Genomic DNA, 18,481 nt, shown 5'->3' with positions numbered 1-18,481 from the left:
CTCACTTCTGTCTTTTTGTTGTTCATTCTTTCCTTCATCTCTTTCTGTCTTCCCTTCATTTCTTTCCTTGTTTATTTATTTGCTTCTTTCGTCCTTTCTCCTTTCAATTTGCCTTTCATTCATGCTTCCTACTTTCTTTACATCCTTTTTGTTAGCCCTTCCTTCTGCCCTTCTTTCCATCCTTTCATGTTTCCTTTCACCTTTTCCTTTGCAGTTTGTTTTCCTGTCCTTCCCCCATCCATGTTTTCTTCTGTTTGGCCTTTTTTCTTCACTACCTTCCATCCTTGCTGTCCTGTTTCCTTCTTCCTTTCTTTCTGTTCTTTATTTGTTTTCCTTTTTCATTTTTATCCATCCTTCTCTCATAGCTTTACTTTTTATCTTTTTCCTTGGTTCATTCTTTCCTTCCTTTTTCCTGAACCTTTCTAATTAAGTACATGTCTAGGAATGCACTGAGATCTCTTCTAATTGAAATCAGGAACAGTATAGGATTTGGATGTGAATAACATGTTGAAACCGTTCATGAGCTCCCATAAAGGAGACCTTTCACTTTAAGAACACTGTGAAAGAGAAAGTATTATAGAAAGCATAGTCCCATTTCAGGACAAGGACAAGTTTTGAGAGTGGGGTGGAGGGTCGTGGGGGTGGCTTGAGTGGTCGATGCATGCTGCTGTCCTCTGCGGGCCATTCTCACCCTAAACATGCCAACAAAACCAATTACAGGCTGTCGGCTGAGTGACAATAACAAGAAATTTTCTATCTGGTCTTTTAAATGAAGTTTTCCTCTTGTTACTCATGCCTTGCATTTCCATTAGTCTCTCGGTGGATGTGCAGCCACTGTGGCAGATGAGGCAGTTTAATTTTTGTGTGCTAGGATCAAAGTGGAGCACAAGTGCAACACAAAACATTATGCATACACTGTGCAGTGCATAATTTCTGTATTATACAAACTTCATCCCATATATGCTGTGATACCCACACATAAATGTGTTGCCATTCATGGTTCTGCCATGGGATATATGTTTAATAAACCAACCCATGCAGGTGCACTTGAAAATCTTGCTTTTGTTTATTAATTAATTAAAGAAGAATTTGACTTGCATTATGCTGCCACCAGTGTTAACTTTGATATTTAATGGAGTCAAGCCGAATGGGAACAGGAGTCAGGGGTAATACAAATGAACAAACACTGTGTGCCCTAGATTATTTGATACTACTAAAATGTTAATTACATTCCTTTTCATGAATTATCCTCTATTGTAATAACTTAGAATTTAATTAGGGGTAAATGGTAGAAAGGAGAAGGAACCTTCAATATGATCCATTATGATAAAATAAACAACCTGAGTCCATCTGTCAGTTTATCTTATGATTTATAGCAGTATGGAGGACATTGAAAGACTGATTCACCTCTAAAGCACAATTTTCAAACAAGGCACCTACTGAATCAGCCAATCACATGACAGCAACTCACATTTAGGCTTAGATGTGGTGAAGGCGAATTGCTGATGATCCACCCAAGCATCTGAATGGGAAAGAAAGGAGATTTAACTTGCTTTAAATGTGGCATGGTTGTTGATGCCTTAAGGGGTGGTCTAAGCATTTCAGAAACTACTGATCTAAAGGGATTTCTACACAAAATCATCTCTTGGGTTTACAGAGAATTGTTTGAAAAAGAGAAAAAGTCCACAAAGCGACAACTGTGTGGACAAAATGCTTTTCTTAGAGGAGAATAGGCTGGTTTATATCAAGGGCTGAAGTAGCAGACGATTACACAAGGTACCACCCATGTCAGTTAAATTCTGCTCAGGCTCACAAAAATTGCATGATAACAGATTGAAAAAACTTTGCTCGGTCCAATTAGTTTGCAACATTTAGATGGCGGGGACAGAATTTGCCGTGAGCAACATGAAAGCATGGATACATCCCAACTTTTATAGTTCAGGCAGCTGAAGGTGGTGGTGTAATAGTGTGCAGAATAGTTTCCTGTCATACCTTGGCCCCACTAGTACCAACTGAGCAAAGTTTTAAAAAAAACAGCCTCCCTGAGTGTTGTTCTAACCATCTCCATCCCTTTATGGCCACAGTTAAGCATCTTCTGATGGATACTTCCAGCACGATAATGCACCATGCCACAGAGCTCAAATCATCTCAAACTAATTTCTTGAACATGACGATGACTTCACAGTTCCCAAATGGTTTCCACTGTCACCAGATCTCAATCTAATAAATCACCTGTAGGATGTGTTGGATTAGGAGATTTGCATCCAGAAAGTGGTGCTGACAAATCTGCATAAATTCTGTGATACTATCTTGTTGATATGGACCAAAATCTCAGAGGTATGTTGTTGAATTTAGTCCGTCTGGGCAGTTCTCAAGGCAAAAGGAGTGCAACTTTCTATGTGTCAAATTGTAATTAGACATAGTGTGGCACAGGCTTACTTAGTTTGTAAAACACTAGCAACTTGTAACGTACTTCCAAAACAACCTTTAAGATAGTGGCTAACATGGTTTTCTATAGTCATCTAATGGATGGTATGAATCAAAGATTATATGAATATATGAGCCTTTGACTGATTTTTGAAGCATTGGGTCCTGGATGCTTTAAAATGATACGTTTCCAACTTTCTGTAGCAGTTAGCTTCCGTGCTAATCCTAGCTTGCACCTAAGCAAACGACAAAAATGGGGATTCAGTAATCCTTGTCTGTAACAGTGCGACGGTTTCCATATCTTGTCAGCGTTTTTGATAATAAAAAAATACACTGCTTTGCACTGCTGATTTATATTTATATCTAAAGTTTCTGTTGATGTAAGTTAAGCTAGTCACCACATGTCACTGCTAATGCTAATATACAGGCAGAATTTAAAAAAGATTTAGCGCTAGCATTATCTAGTTACTCTTAAGACTTAAGAGTAACTTAAAGACTTGGATTTAGTATGAATTGGTCGAAATTTTACCTCACGAAATGTTTATCTATCTGCTTAAGTATTTATTTTTTCCTTAAATGACATTAATCTGGGCTGGAACCCAGTAGCGATGCAAAGTCTCAAATTGTTGAAATCAGTTACCATCTAACAAGACTAGTGTTTGCACAGTCCTACTCCATTTCAGTCCAAATGTGTTTTGTCACTGCATATGACAGCTGCACAGGCCCGCTGCTGCCTCAACAGCAGGCCTGCGTCAAATAGTTGGTCCACTTGATAATCAGCAACTGTGCTCCAGCGGCAGCATTAACCTCTCTTAACATTAGAAAGGAGGTTCTTTTTCCTTCAGCAAGGCTTTGATGCTGGTACGCTACACGTTCCTCGGAAATCAGCCATTGACTCAGAGGCTTAATCAGGATACAGTATCTCCACTGTGGAATTTTAAGTGAAGACTGTTTTCTTTCTGCAGAAACACCTGCATCGTGTCCAACTTTGTCTGAAGAGTCATATCTTGGCCAGATGCAGAACGGGGAAAGTCCTTGGAAAGATCTTTGATATGCCACTGCTCTTTGACGTCTCACCTAGTGTCAGTAGATGTTTGACAGATGTGGAGGGGCTACCAGCACAAAGTATTTTCACTCCTCTTGTCATAGATTCTGCTAACTAAATAAATGTTGAAAAAAATGACCAAATGGATCCCTTTGAACTGTGTTCTTTAATGTGGGTCAGAAATCAATTGCATGCATATTCTGAAAGCCTTTTCATCTGCAATTGCGGAGTTGAGATTCCCCTGGTAGACTCTTAATTTCATCTACTACTACTTGGTTATTTATTTATTTATTTAATATTTCAACATTATTATCTTTTCAAACATGGGAAAAGCAAGGCGTTCAGAGAGAGAGAAAGAGAGGAAAAAAGGGGGAACCTTTCTTTTTCTTCTTCTATCTGCATGATAGTCTGTCCTCCCTAATGACTCCATTTTAAAGACAGCGGGCTGACCGGCAGTGTGGGAAGGGAGCATGGGATCGAGAACGGGGAGGGCAAAGAGGAGAAGTGAGGCTGCGCTCGCTGCAGCACTCTCCTCCGCTCCTCTCAGCTCTCAGTCAGCCTCTCTGTGTGTGTGCTTTGAAAGAGAATAGGAATCAGCCCTTTGAAAGCCGAGGCTGCTCACCAGGGCCTTTGTGTAAAATAACATTTCTACTGAAAGCCAATTACTGCTAACATTATTTTGGTTGCTTCCATTATTAAAAGTGCCTCTCTCTGTTGCCCCCATCATCCCTCCACCGTGACCCCCTCCCTCTTCATCACTCTCTTGCAGACGGAGAATTATTCCATTGATTCCAGTTATGTGAACAGCAGAGCCCACCTCATTAAAAGGTATGTCTTGATTAGGAATTGTTACCAGCACCTCATTACCATTGTTATCTGTAATTGTTTTATCTTAATGAGAGCACCAGCCATGGTTGGTGCAGCTTGCATGTGTACCTGCATGTTTTTACTCTGTGTAATTGAAAAGGGGAGGATAAGATTTTTGGATAAATAATATTACTTTGTAAAGCATTTAGTAGAGCACTGTAGAAACAAATCTTTATAAAGTATGTTCAGATAATTTTGTTTAAGAAAGATACCTTTCATATCTAAGAATAAACCTATTCCACATATCAGCAGCACATGTTGGCTATTTAAATCAACTAATGACTTACTGCAAGGGTTTTCTAACTTCATGTTCAAAATCTGCTTTCTGCTTAAAGTCAAAGGTCCAGAACAACTAGCTAGGAGTAAATTCCTTTTATGACATTTGTTTCCAGATTACAAGCAAAATAAATAATTAATAATTAATTTGTGACAATAAAGAGCAATGACCACTCTGTAAGAAATCTTAACTCAAAGTTGATCAACTTAATTACTTTTTATGCCTACTTTTTAAGTTGGATCTTTTTACCACAACGTTAAATAAAAATAAATAAACTGCAAGAATAAACTGTAACATGAAAATATCCGTGGTAAGACTTAAAGATACAGAGAAACAGTTAAAAAACACAACAACCTTGTATGACCATGTCGTGTCAGGGTTCCTTCGCAGCCTGCAAAAGTAGGGAACTTGATTTCAGTGTTTTCCATGTCTGGTTAAGTTTGGAAAAGAAAAGAGGGGATTGAAAAGATCTGGATGTTGAGTGTGGAGAAATGATTTTTACATGGAAAATGTGTAGGAAACCTGCCCAGTTGATGAGTTGCCTAATCAGAGGGCTATACTCATTTCATTTATTTCCAAAATATTGAAATACATTTTTCCCCAAACAATTGAGTTTGTTTGTTTTTCAGAAATCCATGAGTTCCATGTTTTACAAAGTTAATACATTCTTGTAAGTTTAAAATAAGGATCTGTTTATGTGTAAAATTTCAATATTGAAAAATGAAAAATAACCCAAATTTATAGGGATTAATAAAATTATTTTATGTTATGTGTATCCTTTAGATATGAACTTATTTTTCACACTACATTTCAGTATTGCATGGCAACAATAATTTAGTTTTTTTGCTCTAACTCATACAGCGACCAATATTTTACCCCCTGTGCAGTTTCTGGACAGGCTCATTGTATTTTAAAAACCTACTGTAATGTTCTTCACCTAAACACACATAGCTTTATATTTTATTTATAAAGGACTATCTGATTCAGCGTATAAAGTTACAAAAAGTCTTCTGCTGAGGATCTTTACTGGGGAAATACAGAATAAAGTTAGCCCTCTCTATGTTGATGCGCTTTGGAGATAATACGGCTCTGAACATGCTCTCTTTGGAGCTCCCACTAATCGTGTGTAGACAAAAAATCAAAGTAAGGCTTGTTCTCCTGTTTGATAATTTAAGTACTTTACTTTTTATGTTGTAATTATTAATGATTAGTGTTAAAGCCACATGCTGCGCTGCCCTCAGGTCTCTCCCAGATGGCTGTTGATTTGAGGGAGAGCCGAGCCTCAAAGGGCGGACAGAAAGAAAAGAAAAGAAAAGGTAAAAGGGCACATGAAATAAAAGATAGAAGGAAATAGGAAAGTAGGAAGGAAGGGCACAAACAAGGGAGGAAGGGATACAAAACAGAAGGAAGGAAGGAAGGAAAGACAGAAGAGATGAAAAAGTGACACAATGAAGCAAGGGAGGAAGGTAATGCAAGAAAGGGAGGAGAGAAGGGAGGCAAGGATGGATAACCCAAAAAATGAAAGAAATAAGATTGCACAGGAAATAAAGCCGAGATTTTTTTTTCATATTCTTTTTTTATTTTTCTGTTCTTATCCAATCCTAAAAAATACAACAATCTAATGCCATGCTTTTCCAGACTGTGTAGGGAACCTGTTTACTGCTTTCTCACTATGGACATGAGTGTAAACGTTACACTGATATTTATATTGTTGAAAAAGCTGAGACTTTTTTTTTAGAAAAGCCGGAGTAAAGCAGCACCTCAACACTTTTTAAAAGGTTTCTCCCCAGCTGTTCAAGCCAACAATGTCATGAATAGTATACACTTAAGGTCTCCTTGTGTGAAGAATCAAATAATAAATGTTTTTCTTTGCACGTTGTTGTTCAGCCCACTTGATGCAGGATGCTTGATAGGGTTGCAGGAATTCAGTGTTTATGGGGGTCATATTGAAAATCCCTCCAGCCACAGGAGGATTTATAACTATTCCTGCTACAGCTCATGGTTTTACCTGCAGTAAAACAATCAAGCCTTTCTTTTGTTTGAAACTATGCAGCGCTTTTGAAAACCCATTAAGGTAATCCCCCCTCCCTTTACCCCCCTTCTAAAAAAGATTTCTTGCATTAATATAAACAAAGAGCATTCAAGTGTGGGCCTCGGCAGGATACTACAAAGAAATCCCCTCAGGAGCCAGGGAGCCTATGGTCTGGGACAGGTGCAATTACAGTGATAACATCAGAAAGCTGGTATTACCTCCGCTGCGGTCCTCTTTCCCAGCTTGGAAAATGTGCAGCTTAGGCCAAGGAATTCAGCCACCTTGTACTGTCCTTCACTTCATCCTGTTCCAACTTTTACTTTACCGCACCTTTTTGTTTACTCTGCTTTTTCCACAAACCAGTCTTATTTTCTTTCTCCTGCAAGAAACTCGTCTTTTCCAGTTTAGTGTTGTTTGTAAAGTAGGAGTTGTTCCAGTGGGAAGAAAATCAAATGAGGGAAAATCACGCTGTTACTGTGCAGCTGTTGATTGTGCCCCTACACCCCACCATCTTTATTGACTGTGAGCCCCAAACAAGACAGATGCTCTGTTTGTGTGCTTCCAGCGCCTTTCTTCATCCATCTCCCTTCCAGGAATTCCTGATTACTGCACTATTTGTTTGATTGTAGTGAGTGAGTGCCTCCTGTTTGTTCGTTGTGATGTCCTTGAAGTCAGTGCATCCATCCAAAATGTCCCTGTCTAAATCACTGCATAGTTGCTTTGTGAGGTTCAACAATGTGTACTTAATCCATAAAAGCTCTCAAAAGATTTGCACTTCCTTCTTATCTTGTGGTTACTGCAAACATAAGCCAGAAACAGACTTTTCTTTTTGAAGGTGTAGTGCTTAAAGGCAACTCATACACACAATAAATTACTATTATTCAGGTTTAAATCCATGGAAATGCATCATGTTTAGGAATGCAGCCATCAGAGATTTGTGGGCAATTACTAACCTCCAGTTTCTGTAATGCTTTGAACTGTTCATACAGATTTTACCAGATTTGTATTTCTCCTTTAAGAACTATGAATAAATGGTTCAAAGTATTTATTTCTAGCCTTCAAGGGAGTGATCATTAATTATTTCAGGAGAGTTTGTGTCCTGTTTTAAAACAGGGTTTTACCTATTAAATAAAAGCCAAAAATAACTGCATTTTAAATTGTCTTTAGCATCTTATGTTAGTGATTACTCCAGGTCAGATTGGATCTTTGCCACTCTTTGCCACTTATAACTCATATTTGTAATTTAATTTGTGCCATGCTATTTCATCTTTTCCTGCTTTCATTTTGTAACCATGTGTTTGAATCATTGTTTATTAGTTTAATTCTCATTTTAGTTACACATGTTAGAGATAAATAGTAATGAATTGCTCTACTCACACATATAATTTATTTCTGGTTGATATTATTTACTAGAATTATCATTTCCTTACAGTAGGTCTGAGCAGATTATAGAAAATTACTTTAAAGTATGTATGAGATGTTCCCCTTGTGGGTAGAAACTGGTTGGTACAAAATATCCTCCAGTAGATGGACCAAAACTACAAAGGCACAAAGTGGTTATGCACCAAAATAACCATCACCCATTAGTGATTAGTACAGTTAGCATTACTAACTGTGAACAGCATTCTCTGTGTGTTCCCTAAAGAATGTAGACCTTTACCTTAGGTTAGAGGTTTCCAAAGTCTGCCAACATTTTTAAATCAGACATATGCAACAATGGTCATAGGTTTAAAGCTTAAAAGAATAAAATAGAGCAACTTTGCTATAATACATTTTGCCTTCATGTTACCTGCTTGAAGTCTTTTTCTCTCTTGCTTTCTTGAAGACTGAATGACCTACAGAAATGCATTTTCCTTTTACAAACCTTCTTACTTATGTGTACCTCCTCTGACTTCATTTCTAAACACCTCACTGATACTGAAAAGACCCAACTTTTGAGTGTTCACTCAGTAACAGCCTCCACACCTAAGAGTGTTACTAGCAAGGCCCAGAATATGTTAAAACCTCCTGTTATCTGCTAGAATTAGCTCTGGATCAATTTGTTCCTTCATCAGTTCAATGAAACTTTTGGAGGGCATGAACATTGACGTCTTGCGAAAGATGTTTCCTTTTCAGACCTTAAAAAGTCAGGTACAAAACAACCAAAACTCAAATTGGCAAGCAGCAAAATTACCAGCACCCATAATCTAAGTATAAGCAGCCTGAATGTTTATCTGTGCATCTCTTACCAAAATACATGTTGTTTGTGGGGAAAATAGGAGATTAAAGATAGACAGCATGTCATAAACCATGAAGGACCAAGAGACAAAGAACACCATGTTAGAAAAGGTGATGTGACAGTTAATCAACATTTCCCTTTTCTCCCTCCTGGCCCCCATGTAGCACATCAACGTTCAAGGACCTGGAGGGCAACAGTCTGAAGGACAGCGGCCATGAGGAGAGCGACCAGACCGACAGCGAACATGACGTCCAGAGAGGACACTATGTTGACACGGCTGTCAATGACATGCTAAACATGACCGTCCCCCCTAATGTTTGCCAGCTGCCAGACCAAGGTAAGGAAGCATTTGCTTGTTATTTTGTGTGCAGGCTGTGCGCGTTAAGAGGTTTGGAGGATGTTGTTTCCACTTTCAATATGGATTTGTGTGTTCGTGTGTGCCTGAGTTCGTTTTAACGCAACCAGTGTATCTTTGAAGATCCATTATGCCCACTACAGGTATCAGCTCTGCATGAATAACATCACCGTGTTTTTTTTGGTCTTTGATGTCCTGCTCTCTTAACTAATGTGAGGGATCTCTGACAGATACGGCCACCCTTTGATACCAGCTTAGGCAAGTTTATTGACTGATAGTAGCCAAGTCGGCCCTCGAATCTAGGGCGACTTTAAACGTGTTTGAATGGCAGCAATTAGGCTCACAACAGTACAAGGTGGAAATCTACATATCTTCACTTGTGTTCTCATCCATTATTCTGTGGGATCATTTAGCAGGGAATTAATGTTGATGTTTCATTTCTGATCGGCCATTTAAAAAGAGACATCTACTCTGTTAGCAGGAGTCAGGCAACGGGGTTGTGTTCATTCGTAAATACTGCCATTCAGATCGAGGAAGAGAGGGGGTCAGTAAGAGGAGAATAGCAGGATAACGCTGTTTCAGGATGTTACTATGTGCACATGAGGGTATTTAATGAGCTCAAAGGAAACCGCATACACAGGTGCCGTGGTTCACCAGACAACACGTGTGAAAATTGTCAAACAATGGGAGATTACCTCAAAATTAGCAGTTTGATCCATAATTAGGATGAATAAAAAGCATGTTATCCTAAAAGCAATAACTGGAGATATCCCTCTGTTTATCTGTATCTTATATTTTCTCCCATTTGCTCAGCTTGTGAAAAGTTTGGGGTTTCTCTTCCTGTCTAACTTCAAAATAGTTTTGGTTCACTTTTTACTAACACTGCCCTAGAAAAGGCTAGTTACTCGCTACTTTATTCTCTTGCTTCTTCAGTTCATATAAGGCAGAAGGTTTTAATGAGCCAAAGATAGGGAACAGGAATCCTGCTTAAAAATATGTATCAAGAATGAACATGATGTGATTTATTTGAATTATTTAGCTATCTATTTTTACCAGTAGCCTGTTTAGTATGTGGACGTGGCTTGAAATGCAGTAATAAATGTCTGCAGGCTCATCCTGGCACATTTACCCAACCAGATGCTTCACTTGGAGCGGTTTTGCTGTTTATGTTGTTTGACTGGGGAATAATAACATCATACAAGCTTCATTTTATGTTCATTGAGAATTGAGCTATACGAATGCATCTGTCTTTCTCGCCAGCAGCTCTCATTTTTTTTTATTATTGTTGCTTTTTTAAACAACTTGGCTGAGAAATGCGAATGCAGGTGTACGGGGTCAGGAGGAAAGGTGACCATTAGAACCGAATTGTCCCGGGTGTTTGCCCGCTGGCGGCAGACTATAATAAGCATTGAAAAGTGAATTGACTGTCTATTGGTTGCCAGTTGTAATTACTTCACATCTTGCAAAAAAAATTCTCATGCCTCCAAAGAATGCAAACTGACAGGTCTTCTGGTAGTAGGATCTCATTATTGGAGACAATTAGAAATGATGTACATGAAGAATATTACAAGGGGGAGAGCTCTCTGAGGCGGTGCGTTTTTCATTAACACCACCAATGATTGTATCTATTTCAGCAAAATGGAAGCGTGTCTCCTGAATGTCTAATGCAGCACAACATTGCTGGTAAACAGAACAAGAGGCTATTTCACAGTGCTGTCCATTTTTTTGACCAGAGCAAAATAGATGATAACAGAGTATCTGTGTGGAATTACAATGTGTTCGCCTCTTATTGGCTTTCTCTTCCCTTCCTCTTTCATCATGACTGCAGAAGCTGCAGAGTCACTTTTCCTCCAGCATTTCTCTTTAGTACAGACAATATGGAGAAATTATGGAGAAATTTGGAATTAGATATATTTTCATGGTACGGATAAGTCTGGAGAAATGAATTCCTTCATTCCAGGACCTATTGTTTAAAAGTTGTATATAATTCATCCATCCATCTGTCCATCCACACACCCCTGTCTATCTGTCCAAGCACCCATCCATAAATTTATTTATTAGTTTTTCCATTCATCCATCTAATCCAGTCATTCGTTCATCTGTTTGTCCATCTATCGATCTTTTTATCCATCTGTCTGTCTGTCTCTCTGTCTGTCTTTCTGTCCATCGTAGCTCCAACCGTCCATCACATCAATCTTTCTATTTATCCATCTGTTAATCAACCCATCAGTGGATGGGTAGATTTCCTTCCTTCCTTCCTTCCTTACAGTCTCTTATTTTTGATGGTTCTATATTCAATCCCTGACAACTGCAGAAATATCTATTTAAATTCCGACTGAAAATTTAGGAAATTTGAGTCCGTAAATGTCTGGAATTTCTGCATGTGAAATGTGTAGGAATCCTGTAAAAAAATGTCTTCCTTGGATCTTTTTTCCCATTGTTTTGGATGTCTGTCAGCTACAGTGGTCACACCAGAGGGGGCTGTTCATAGTTGTTAAATGATTTGCCCAAAAATGACAAGCAGAAATGTAATGACATGGTGAATGAAATTGTCCCGTTTCTATCTCAATGGTCTAATTACACAGTTAAAGGGCAAAGAAGGCTGACAGTGATGGGCAGATGATGCACAGTTGAAGCCGTCTCTCCTGGTTTAGGAGCCTTTTACATGATCAGAATTTCTCCAGATCTCCTCAGGAGAACGCCGTGGCTGTGTCATTTCCCTGCTGCTTTTTTACCCCTCCGTACTAACCGACTCGAGCATGAAGGTGGAAGAACAACATTTGAGGTTTATAGAAGATGATAGGTGCAGTGGTTACGCATTATGTGATGATGTGTTTTTACTTGGAGATCATCTGTTTTAATTGACAAAAAATTTACACATTTCTGTTGTGTGAATGCAGGGAGATTTATAGAGAACCAACAGGCATCTACGCTAAACACCCCCCCGTTTAGATGTCTTCTGGGAGTAAATCTGCTGTGTAGTGTGCTGTGCCTTTCCTGCCAGCCAATGCAGAAAACAAGTTGAGAGACTGCAATTGCCAAAGGACTACACTAGCTAAGGATAGAAACACCTTATTTTTGTGTGTTTGTTTGATTTTTATTGTTCTGTTTCCTTGTGTTGACAAATGCTGAGAAAAAAGGAAGTTGTAAGAGGAAAGGGAGGAAGGGTTAAACTCCCGGGCTTTTCACCATGCAAATGTTTGCCATTCCCAGTGCCATGTAAAGACTTTGTTTGCCCAGGAGACAAGCTGTTACCTTTAGACAAAGACCCTGCGTCCCTTCATTCTGTTGACTTTCATGTGGGACTCCGATTGTGTGACGACATTAGCCACTAACAAGCCACATCACAGTGGGATTCTTTTTCCTTTCCGATCAAGAAGAAAGGGCGTCTCCAGGAAATGTTTCAGGGATGGCCATATGGGGGCCACTAATATTATTTGGGTGTCACACCTAAACCAGAAGCCATAGCAGAGCTTCAGGTATTTTGATTAGGTATGTTTTAAAACTTCGGTCTGGTTAAAAAACAAAAAAACAAAACAAAAGCAAGTTCATTTTCTTTAAGTTCATGAGTTTAAGTACCTATATACAAAACATCTCTGAATTTAAGGTGAGACAAAATAAACAATTAGTTTGGTTCTTACAGTCTAAATAATAAAAGCAATTGGAATGGACTTTTTAATTAAAGAAGCCGGGGACGACCTACTCCTGAGGATTAATCAGCCTTTGCAGAATGCAGTTGCTATAAATGTTTGTTTGCATTGTATGCAATGCTAAGTTGTCTGTTTTCGGGTAAAGCTCTCCAAGACTTAGATATAGGTTTTCGCCTTCGGAAACTTTTTCCAATGAAATATTTTTTGCATTACTAATCCGATTCCAATGTGATCCAAATCGCAGAGAAAAACTCTGCCAGAGGAGACTACAGAAATTATTACAGTGTTCTGGTGGTAAAGTCATTAAGGGACTACAACTAAGCTGTTTCACTGTTGAACCAGCAGATGTATCAAGATGTAACTTTTTCAAAATAACAGTGTTGTTAAATTGAAAACAGTTTTAATCAACTGAGTGGATAGACCACTCACTGTCTGAGGCCTATGTTTGCAGTGGACCCAATGCAGAAACACATTAACACTGTTTATTTCCGTATTTATTCACTGCAAGTCAGACCATTGTCACGACATTCACCAACAATATCCCAAGTTGCATGTTTTACTTCTTGCAGCTGTTGTAGTTGATATTTGCTCATTAAATGTTGGAAGTCTTCACAACTGACTATCTGCAGGACTATCTGCAAATTTATAGCAGTAGTCATCAACCCCAAGGACTCCGATTGTGGGGAAGAGTCCAATAATAGTGTGCCGTCCCTGATGTGTTAGGCTTTTCTTCTCAGCGAAGCAGTTTCATCTATTTATTATTTTTCCACCAGCTTACCGAGGTAACTTTCAGTGAAGTGAACTTTCCGATTTTAGACTTGTACCTGAGTGAGTAACTCCTTGTTGAATCCCTGCCATGAATCTAAGGAGAGGAGAATGTGCTCTTTTCAATAAGCTGACCTTAAAAATCCCACACCCTGTGGATTAGATTTGGGAATTATCTGAGGAGCAAATTATGTTAAATCTCTTAAAATCTGTAAAGGGAGGCGTATCTTTAACTTGTAGTCTGCCAATACAATAAAAAGGGATGATATCACTGTAACTATAAACTGAGGAGAAGAGCTATATATAATGACTTCCTTTTATCTTTACAGGCATGTCTGTGAAGTTAGGGAGGATTTGGTTGAAATAGGCGACATGCTAACTTTGGTTCTGTGGAACCATTAGTGTCAGAGGAACTGGCTCTCTGAGGGAGCTGGTGACAAAGAGAGCCTAATCTATTTTTTTCCCACTTTCTTTGATTGTTGTAGCTCACATTGTAATTCCTCCCGGATATGGATGAGCTATGGTTTTTAAGGATTAGGATTCATGTATTGTTAAATCGCTCAAGTCATCTCAGCGGGAGGGGAAAAGAGGGGGGCGTCGTGTCAATTGTGGCATTCTGATTTGCTGGTTTTAGAGGGTTTGGGGCCTCAGTTTTGGTATTATTTCCAGGTCATTGTATAAGTGTTCATCAAGTAAATTCAGTCTTGCCTGGGCTGTAAGACTCAAAGGGGATCCCGGGACTGCTCAATTAGCCAGAGCAGGGAACCGGGTTCTTTTATTTCTGACATATTCCTTGGCCTCCACCTCTGGAGAATATCTCTCATCTATCTGTTAGCTCCCGGTGGGTATGTGCCTGAAGCTGGAGCCCAGGAATGGAAGCCCCCTTTGTGAGCTGCACATTTCTTCATATTCCCTTTTTCCATCAGCAGATCCGCAGGGTTTCACTGTTCCTAATTGATTTAAGCCCCTCCTCCCCCTACTTCCACCTTTTTTTCTTCCTTCTTTCTCTCTCTCTCCTTCCTTCAGTCTGCAAACACCTCAAACCCACATCTCCCAAACTTTGTGCCAGTCAAGCACTTCCCTTTCCTTTCCCCCTGTTGAATTAGATGAAGAGTAAAGGCACCTCACATGTTTCTGCCACGAACTTGCCCTAAATTCTGCACGGGAACATTTCTAGTTTGCAGTTCTCTGATCTACTAACGAAAAATGCTGACAGGTGTCAGAATCAGGAAGGCAACAGGAACGGGGCTGTGCTGACAACACTGGAGGAGGCGGAGAGAGTCGGTGTGCGAGTGAGACAGAGATTGAGAGATGAGTTGAGAGTCTACTAAGCAGTCTTAGTGAGGAAAAATAAAAAGGGAAGAAGAAACAAAATCCCTGACAAGCAGGGGGGATTTTTTTTCCATTCCTCTCGCCAGGAGGTAAATGTGAATTTGCCAGAGGATGTGACTGATTCCCAAACAATATTTGATTGAATTAAGCATCAAAACTGTTGTATGATTGGGGCGGGCGACGACACATGTTGCGTTGTGATACTTTATGATTAGATTAACAGGTAAACTCTACACTGAGACCATCCATTTTGATTTGGATTTGCCTAATTTAATGTGGGAACTGGTGGAGGTAAAATGGCTGACAGTGACAAAGAGCTGGGTGCAACATGGGCATTGAGGGAGACAGAGTGCAAACTCACTCCATGCTAGCAGGTGTAGTGGAGTCTGTAATGAACAACCCGACATGCAGATTTTTGCCTCCGAGTTGTGGAGACGTGAGGATAAAAAAGAGAAGGAAATAAAATGTCATTCCGAGCCGTGTCCATCTGGGCTTATCTTTTTTATTGTGCTTATCAGTGAATGAAATTCTGTTACACTGCAAGGTGCCTGTCTGTGTCATATTGAAATTACACCTAATATAATAAAACAGAGCAGACTGATATTGATTTTGCACCTTGTAAAAAACGATCCATGTGACTGGAGGGAAAGATGTGATTTTTCTGCTCTTTTTCCTTCTCACTGAGCGATTGAAAAAAAATGTTTCTGCTGAAATGCTGCTTTCACTTCTCCTTTAAGTTTTGTTTTTTTTCTAAATTGCTCATACCTTCTGGGTTAGAATTTATCATATTTTCAAAAGCAAACTGACAATTTATCTGAAAATCATATGAAAGAATAAAGGAGACAAGAGACAATAAATGTGACATATTTTGGTTCCCTGACATCTTTTTGTAAACATTGCCTGTAGCTGCACTTCCTAAAGCTACGAGTCAGACTTTTCTTTAACTCACTTTAGATACAGTTCATCAACCATAGAACATCTATTTTGCTGTTATTTACTAGAAAAATTTAAATCTAACCTCGCAAAAACAATCCGACATCTGCACATGCCTCTGGTGACATCACCTGAGGCATAACGCAACTGAGCTGAGTTATTTTGAGGGCAGTGAATTATTATTTTTTGTTTTTATTAATATGTTTTAAACCAAATTACTCCTTCAAAGTATTTACTTGTCTTCTGTTAGGCTGCAGTAAAACATTTAAGCTGTGTTTGAGAGCCGTGCATGGATTTCAGGATAATTAGGCAGCAAGAAAACACATGGAAGCGGTTTTGAGAATAAATTGGCAGAAAGCAATGATAGATTCCAATTTTGTACCCACTCATTGCCATTTTGTCCCTCCGTACTTCCATTTCATAAACAAACCGTTTCTTGCCTGTGGATTTAAACCATGGTGTGTGTGTTTGTTTGCATTTGTAGTCAAGTATGTCTTTTTAGTAGAGAGATAAATCTATATGTAATGCTCTAATCTAAAATATATTTGAATTAAATTAAATATTATTTGAAAACTTTGTATGGCACTCTACTTCTATTAATTTTGGTTTCATCAACATTTGCAACTGATTTTTATGAATTAGGACAAATTATGAGCCCCAATCAAACCAAAACAAATTATAATCCTGCTAGAAAATATAATTTAGTGGAGTCCTATCGCTACATTTTCTTACAGTAGACTATAATAAGAATAAAAGATGAAGAGCAAATATTACTAAGTCCTTGGTTTTCAAAGCAGATACTCACCCTCCCGGTGAGTATAGCTGAGCCATGTTTGGCATTAATCGGCCCACTGTATACTACAAAGCATTTCATAAGCCGGTTATGAAATAGTGAAAATGATCACAAACCCTTTAGAATGCATGTTGAAATCTGTCAAAAGTCAGTCACTGCCTTGGTGTTTAGTAGTTAATGCAAGTTGATCACCTCGAGTTTTGAGCCTTTTGTGATGTCATCGACCTAAATACATACAAGGCAGAATTACAGGTCCTTCTCAAAATATTAGCATATTGTGATAAAGTTCATTATTTTCCATAATGTCATGATGAAAATTTAACATTCATATATTTTAGATTCATTGCACACTAACTGAAATATTTCAGGTATTTTATTGTCTTAATACGGATGATTTTGGCATACAGCTCATGAAAACCCAAAATTCCTATCTCACAAAATTAGCATATCATTAAAAGGGTCTCTAAACGAGCTATGAACCTAATCATCTGAATCAACGAGTTAACTCTAAACACCTGCAAAAGATTCCTGAGGCCTTTAAAACTCCCAGCCTGGTTCATGACTCAAAACCCCAATCATGGGTAAGACTGCCGACCTGACTGCTGTCCAGAAGGCCACTATTGACACCCTCAAGCAAGAGGGTAAGACACAGAAAGAAATTTCTGAACGAATAGGCTGTTCCCAGAGTGCTGTATCAAGGCACCTCAGTGGGAAGTCTGTGGGAAGGAAAACGTGTGGCAGAAAACGCTGCACAACGAGAAGAGGTGACCGGACCCTGAGGAAGATTGTGGAGAAGGGCCGATTCCAGACTTTGGGGGACCTGCGGAAGCAGTGGACTGAGTCTGGAGTAGAAACATCCAGAGCCACCGTGCACAGGCGTGTGCAGGAAATGGGCTACAGGTGCCGCATTCCCCAGGTCAAGCCACTTTTGAACCAGAAACAGCGGCAGAAGCGCCTGACCTGGGCTACAGAGAAGCAGCACTGGACTGTTGCTCAGTGGTCCAAAGTACTTTTTTCGGATGAAAGCAAATTCTGCATGTCATTTGGAAATCAAGGTGCCAGAGTCTGGAGGAAGACTGGGGAGAAGGAAATGCCAAAATGCCAGAAGTCCAGTGTCAAGTACCCACAGTCAGTGATGGTCTGGGGTGCCGTGTCAGCTGCTGGTGTTGGTCCACTGTGTTTTATCAAGGGCAGGGTCAATGCAGCTAGCTATCAGGAGATTTTGGAGCACTTCATGCTTCCATCTGCTGAAAAGCTTTATGGAGATGAAGATTTCATTTTTCAGCACGACCTGGCACCTGCTCACAGTGCCAAAACCACTGGTAAATGGTTTACTGACCATGGTATCACTGTGCTCAATTGGCCTGCCAACTCTCCTGACCTGAACCCCATAGAGAATCTGTGGGATATTGTGAAGAGAACGTTGAGAGACTCAAGACCCAACACTCTGGATGAGCTAAAGGCCGCTATCGAAGCATCCTGGGCCTCCATAAGACCTCAGCAGTGCCACAGGCTGATTGCCTCCATGCCACGCCGCATTGAAGCAGTCATTTCTGCAAAAGGATTCCCGACCAAGTATTGAGTGCATAACTGTACATGATTATTTGAAGGTTGACGTTTTTTGTATTAAAAACACTTTTCTTTTATTGGTCGGATGAAATATGCTAATTTTGTGAGATAGGAATTTTGGGTTTTCATGAGCTGTATGCCAAAATCATCCGTATTAAGACAATAAAAGACCTGAAATATTTCAGTTAGTGTGCAATGAATCTAAAATATATGAATGT

General features: G+C 39.3%; 1 protein-coding gene across 9 annotated transcripts in view; it reads left to right on the top strand.

Annotated features, from left to right (window-relative positions):
* The window catches only part of pcdh19 (protocadherin 19), an 80,387-nt gene that overhangs the window by 35,630 nt on the left and 26,276 nt on the right, over positions 1-18,481 (top strand). For 4 of the 9 annotated variants that reach the window (XM_047353432.1, XM_047353434.1, XM_047353430.1 and 1 more), the window contains exons 3-4: positions 4,242-4,300; positions 9,019-9,203. In XM_047353432.1, the coding sequence (XP_047209388.1) occupies positions 4,242-4,300; positions 9,019-9,203 (244 nt within the window). The other 5 variants (XM_047353435.1, XM_047353431.1, XM_047353433.1 and 2 more) reach the window with 2 other exon arrangements.

This window comes from Girardinichthys multiradiatus, chromosome 23 (assembly GCF_021462225.1).
Source record: "Girardinichthys multiradiatus isolate DD_20200921_A chromosome 23, DD_fGirMul_XY1, whole genome shotgun sequence".
Taxonomy (NCBI): Eukaryota; Metazoa; Chordata; class Actinopteri; order Cyprinodontiformes; family Goodeidae; genus Girardinichthys; species Girardinichthys multiradiatus.
The sequence above is the reverse complement of the archived record's forward strand: the minus strand, read 5'-3'. Positions and strand labels throughout refer to the sequence as shown.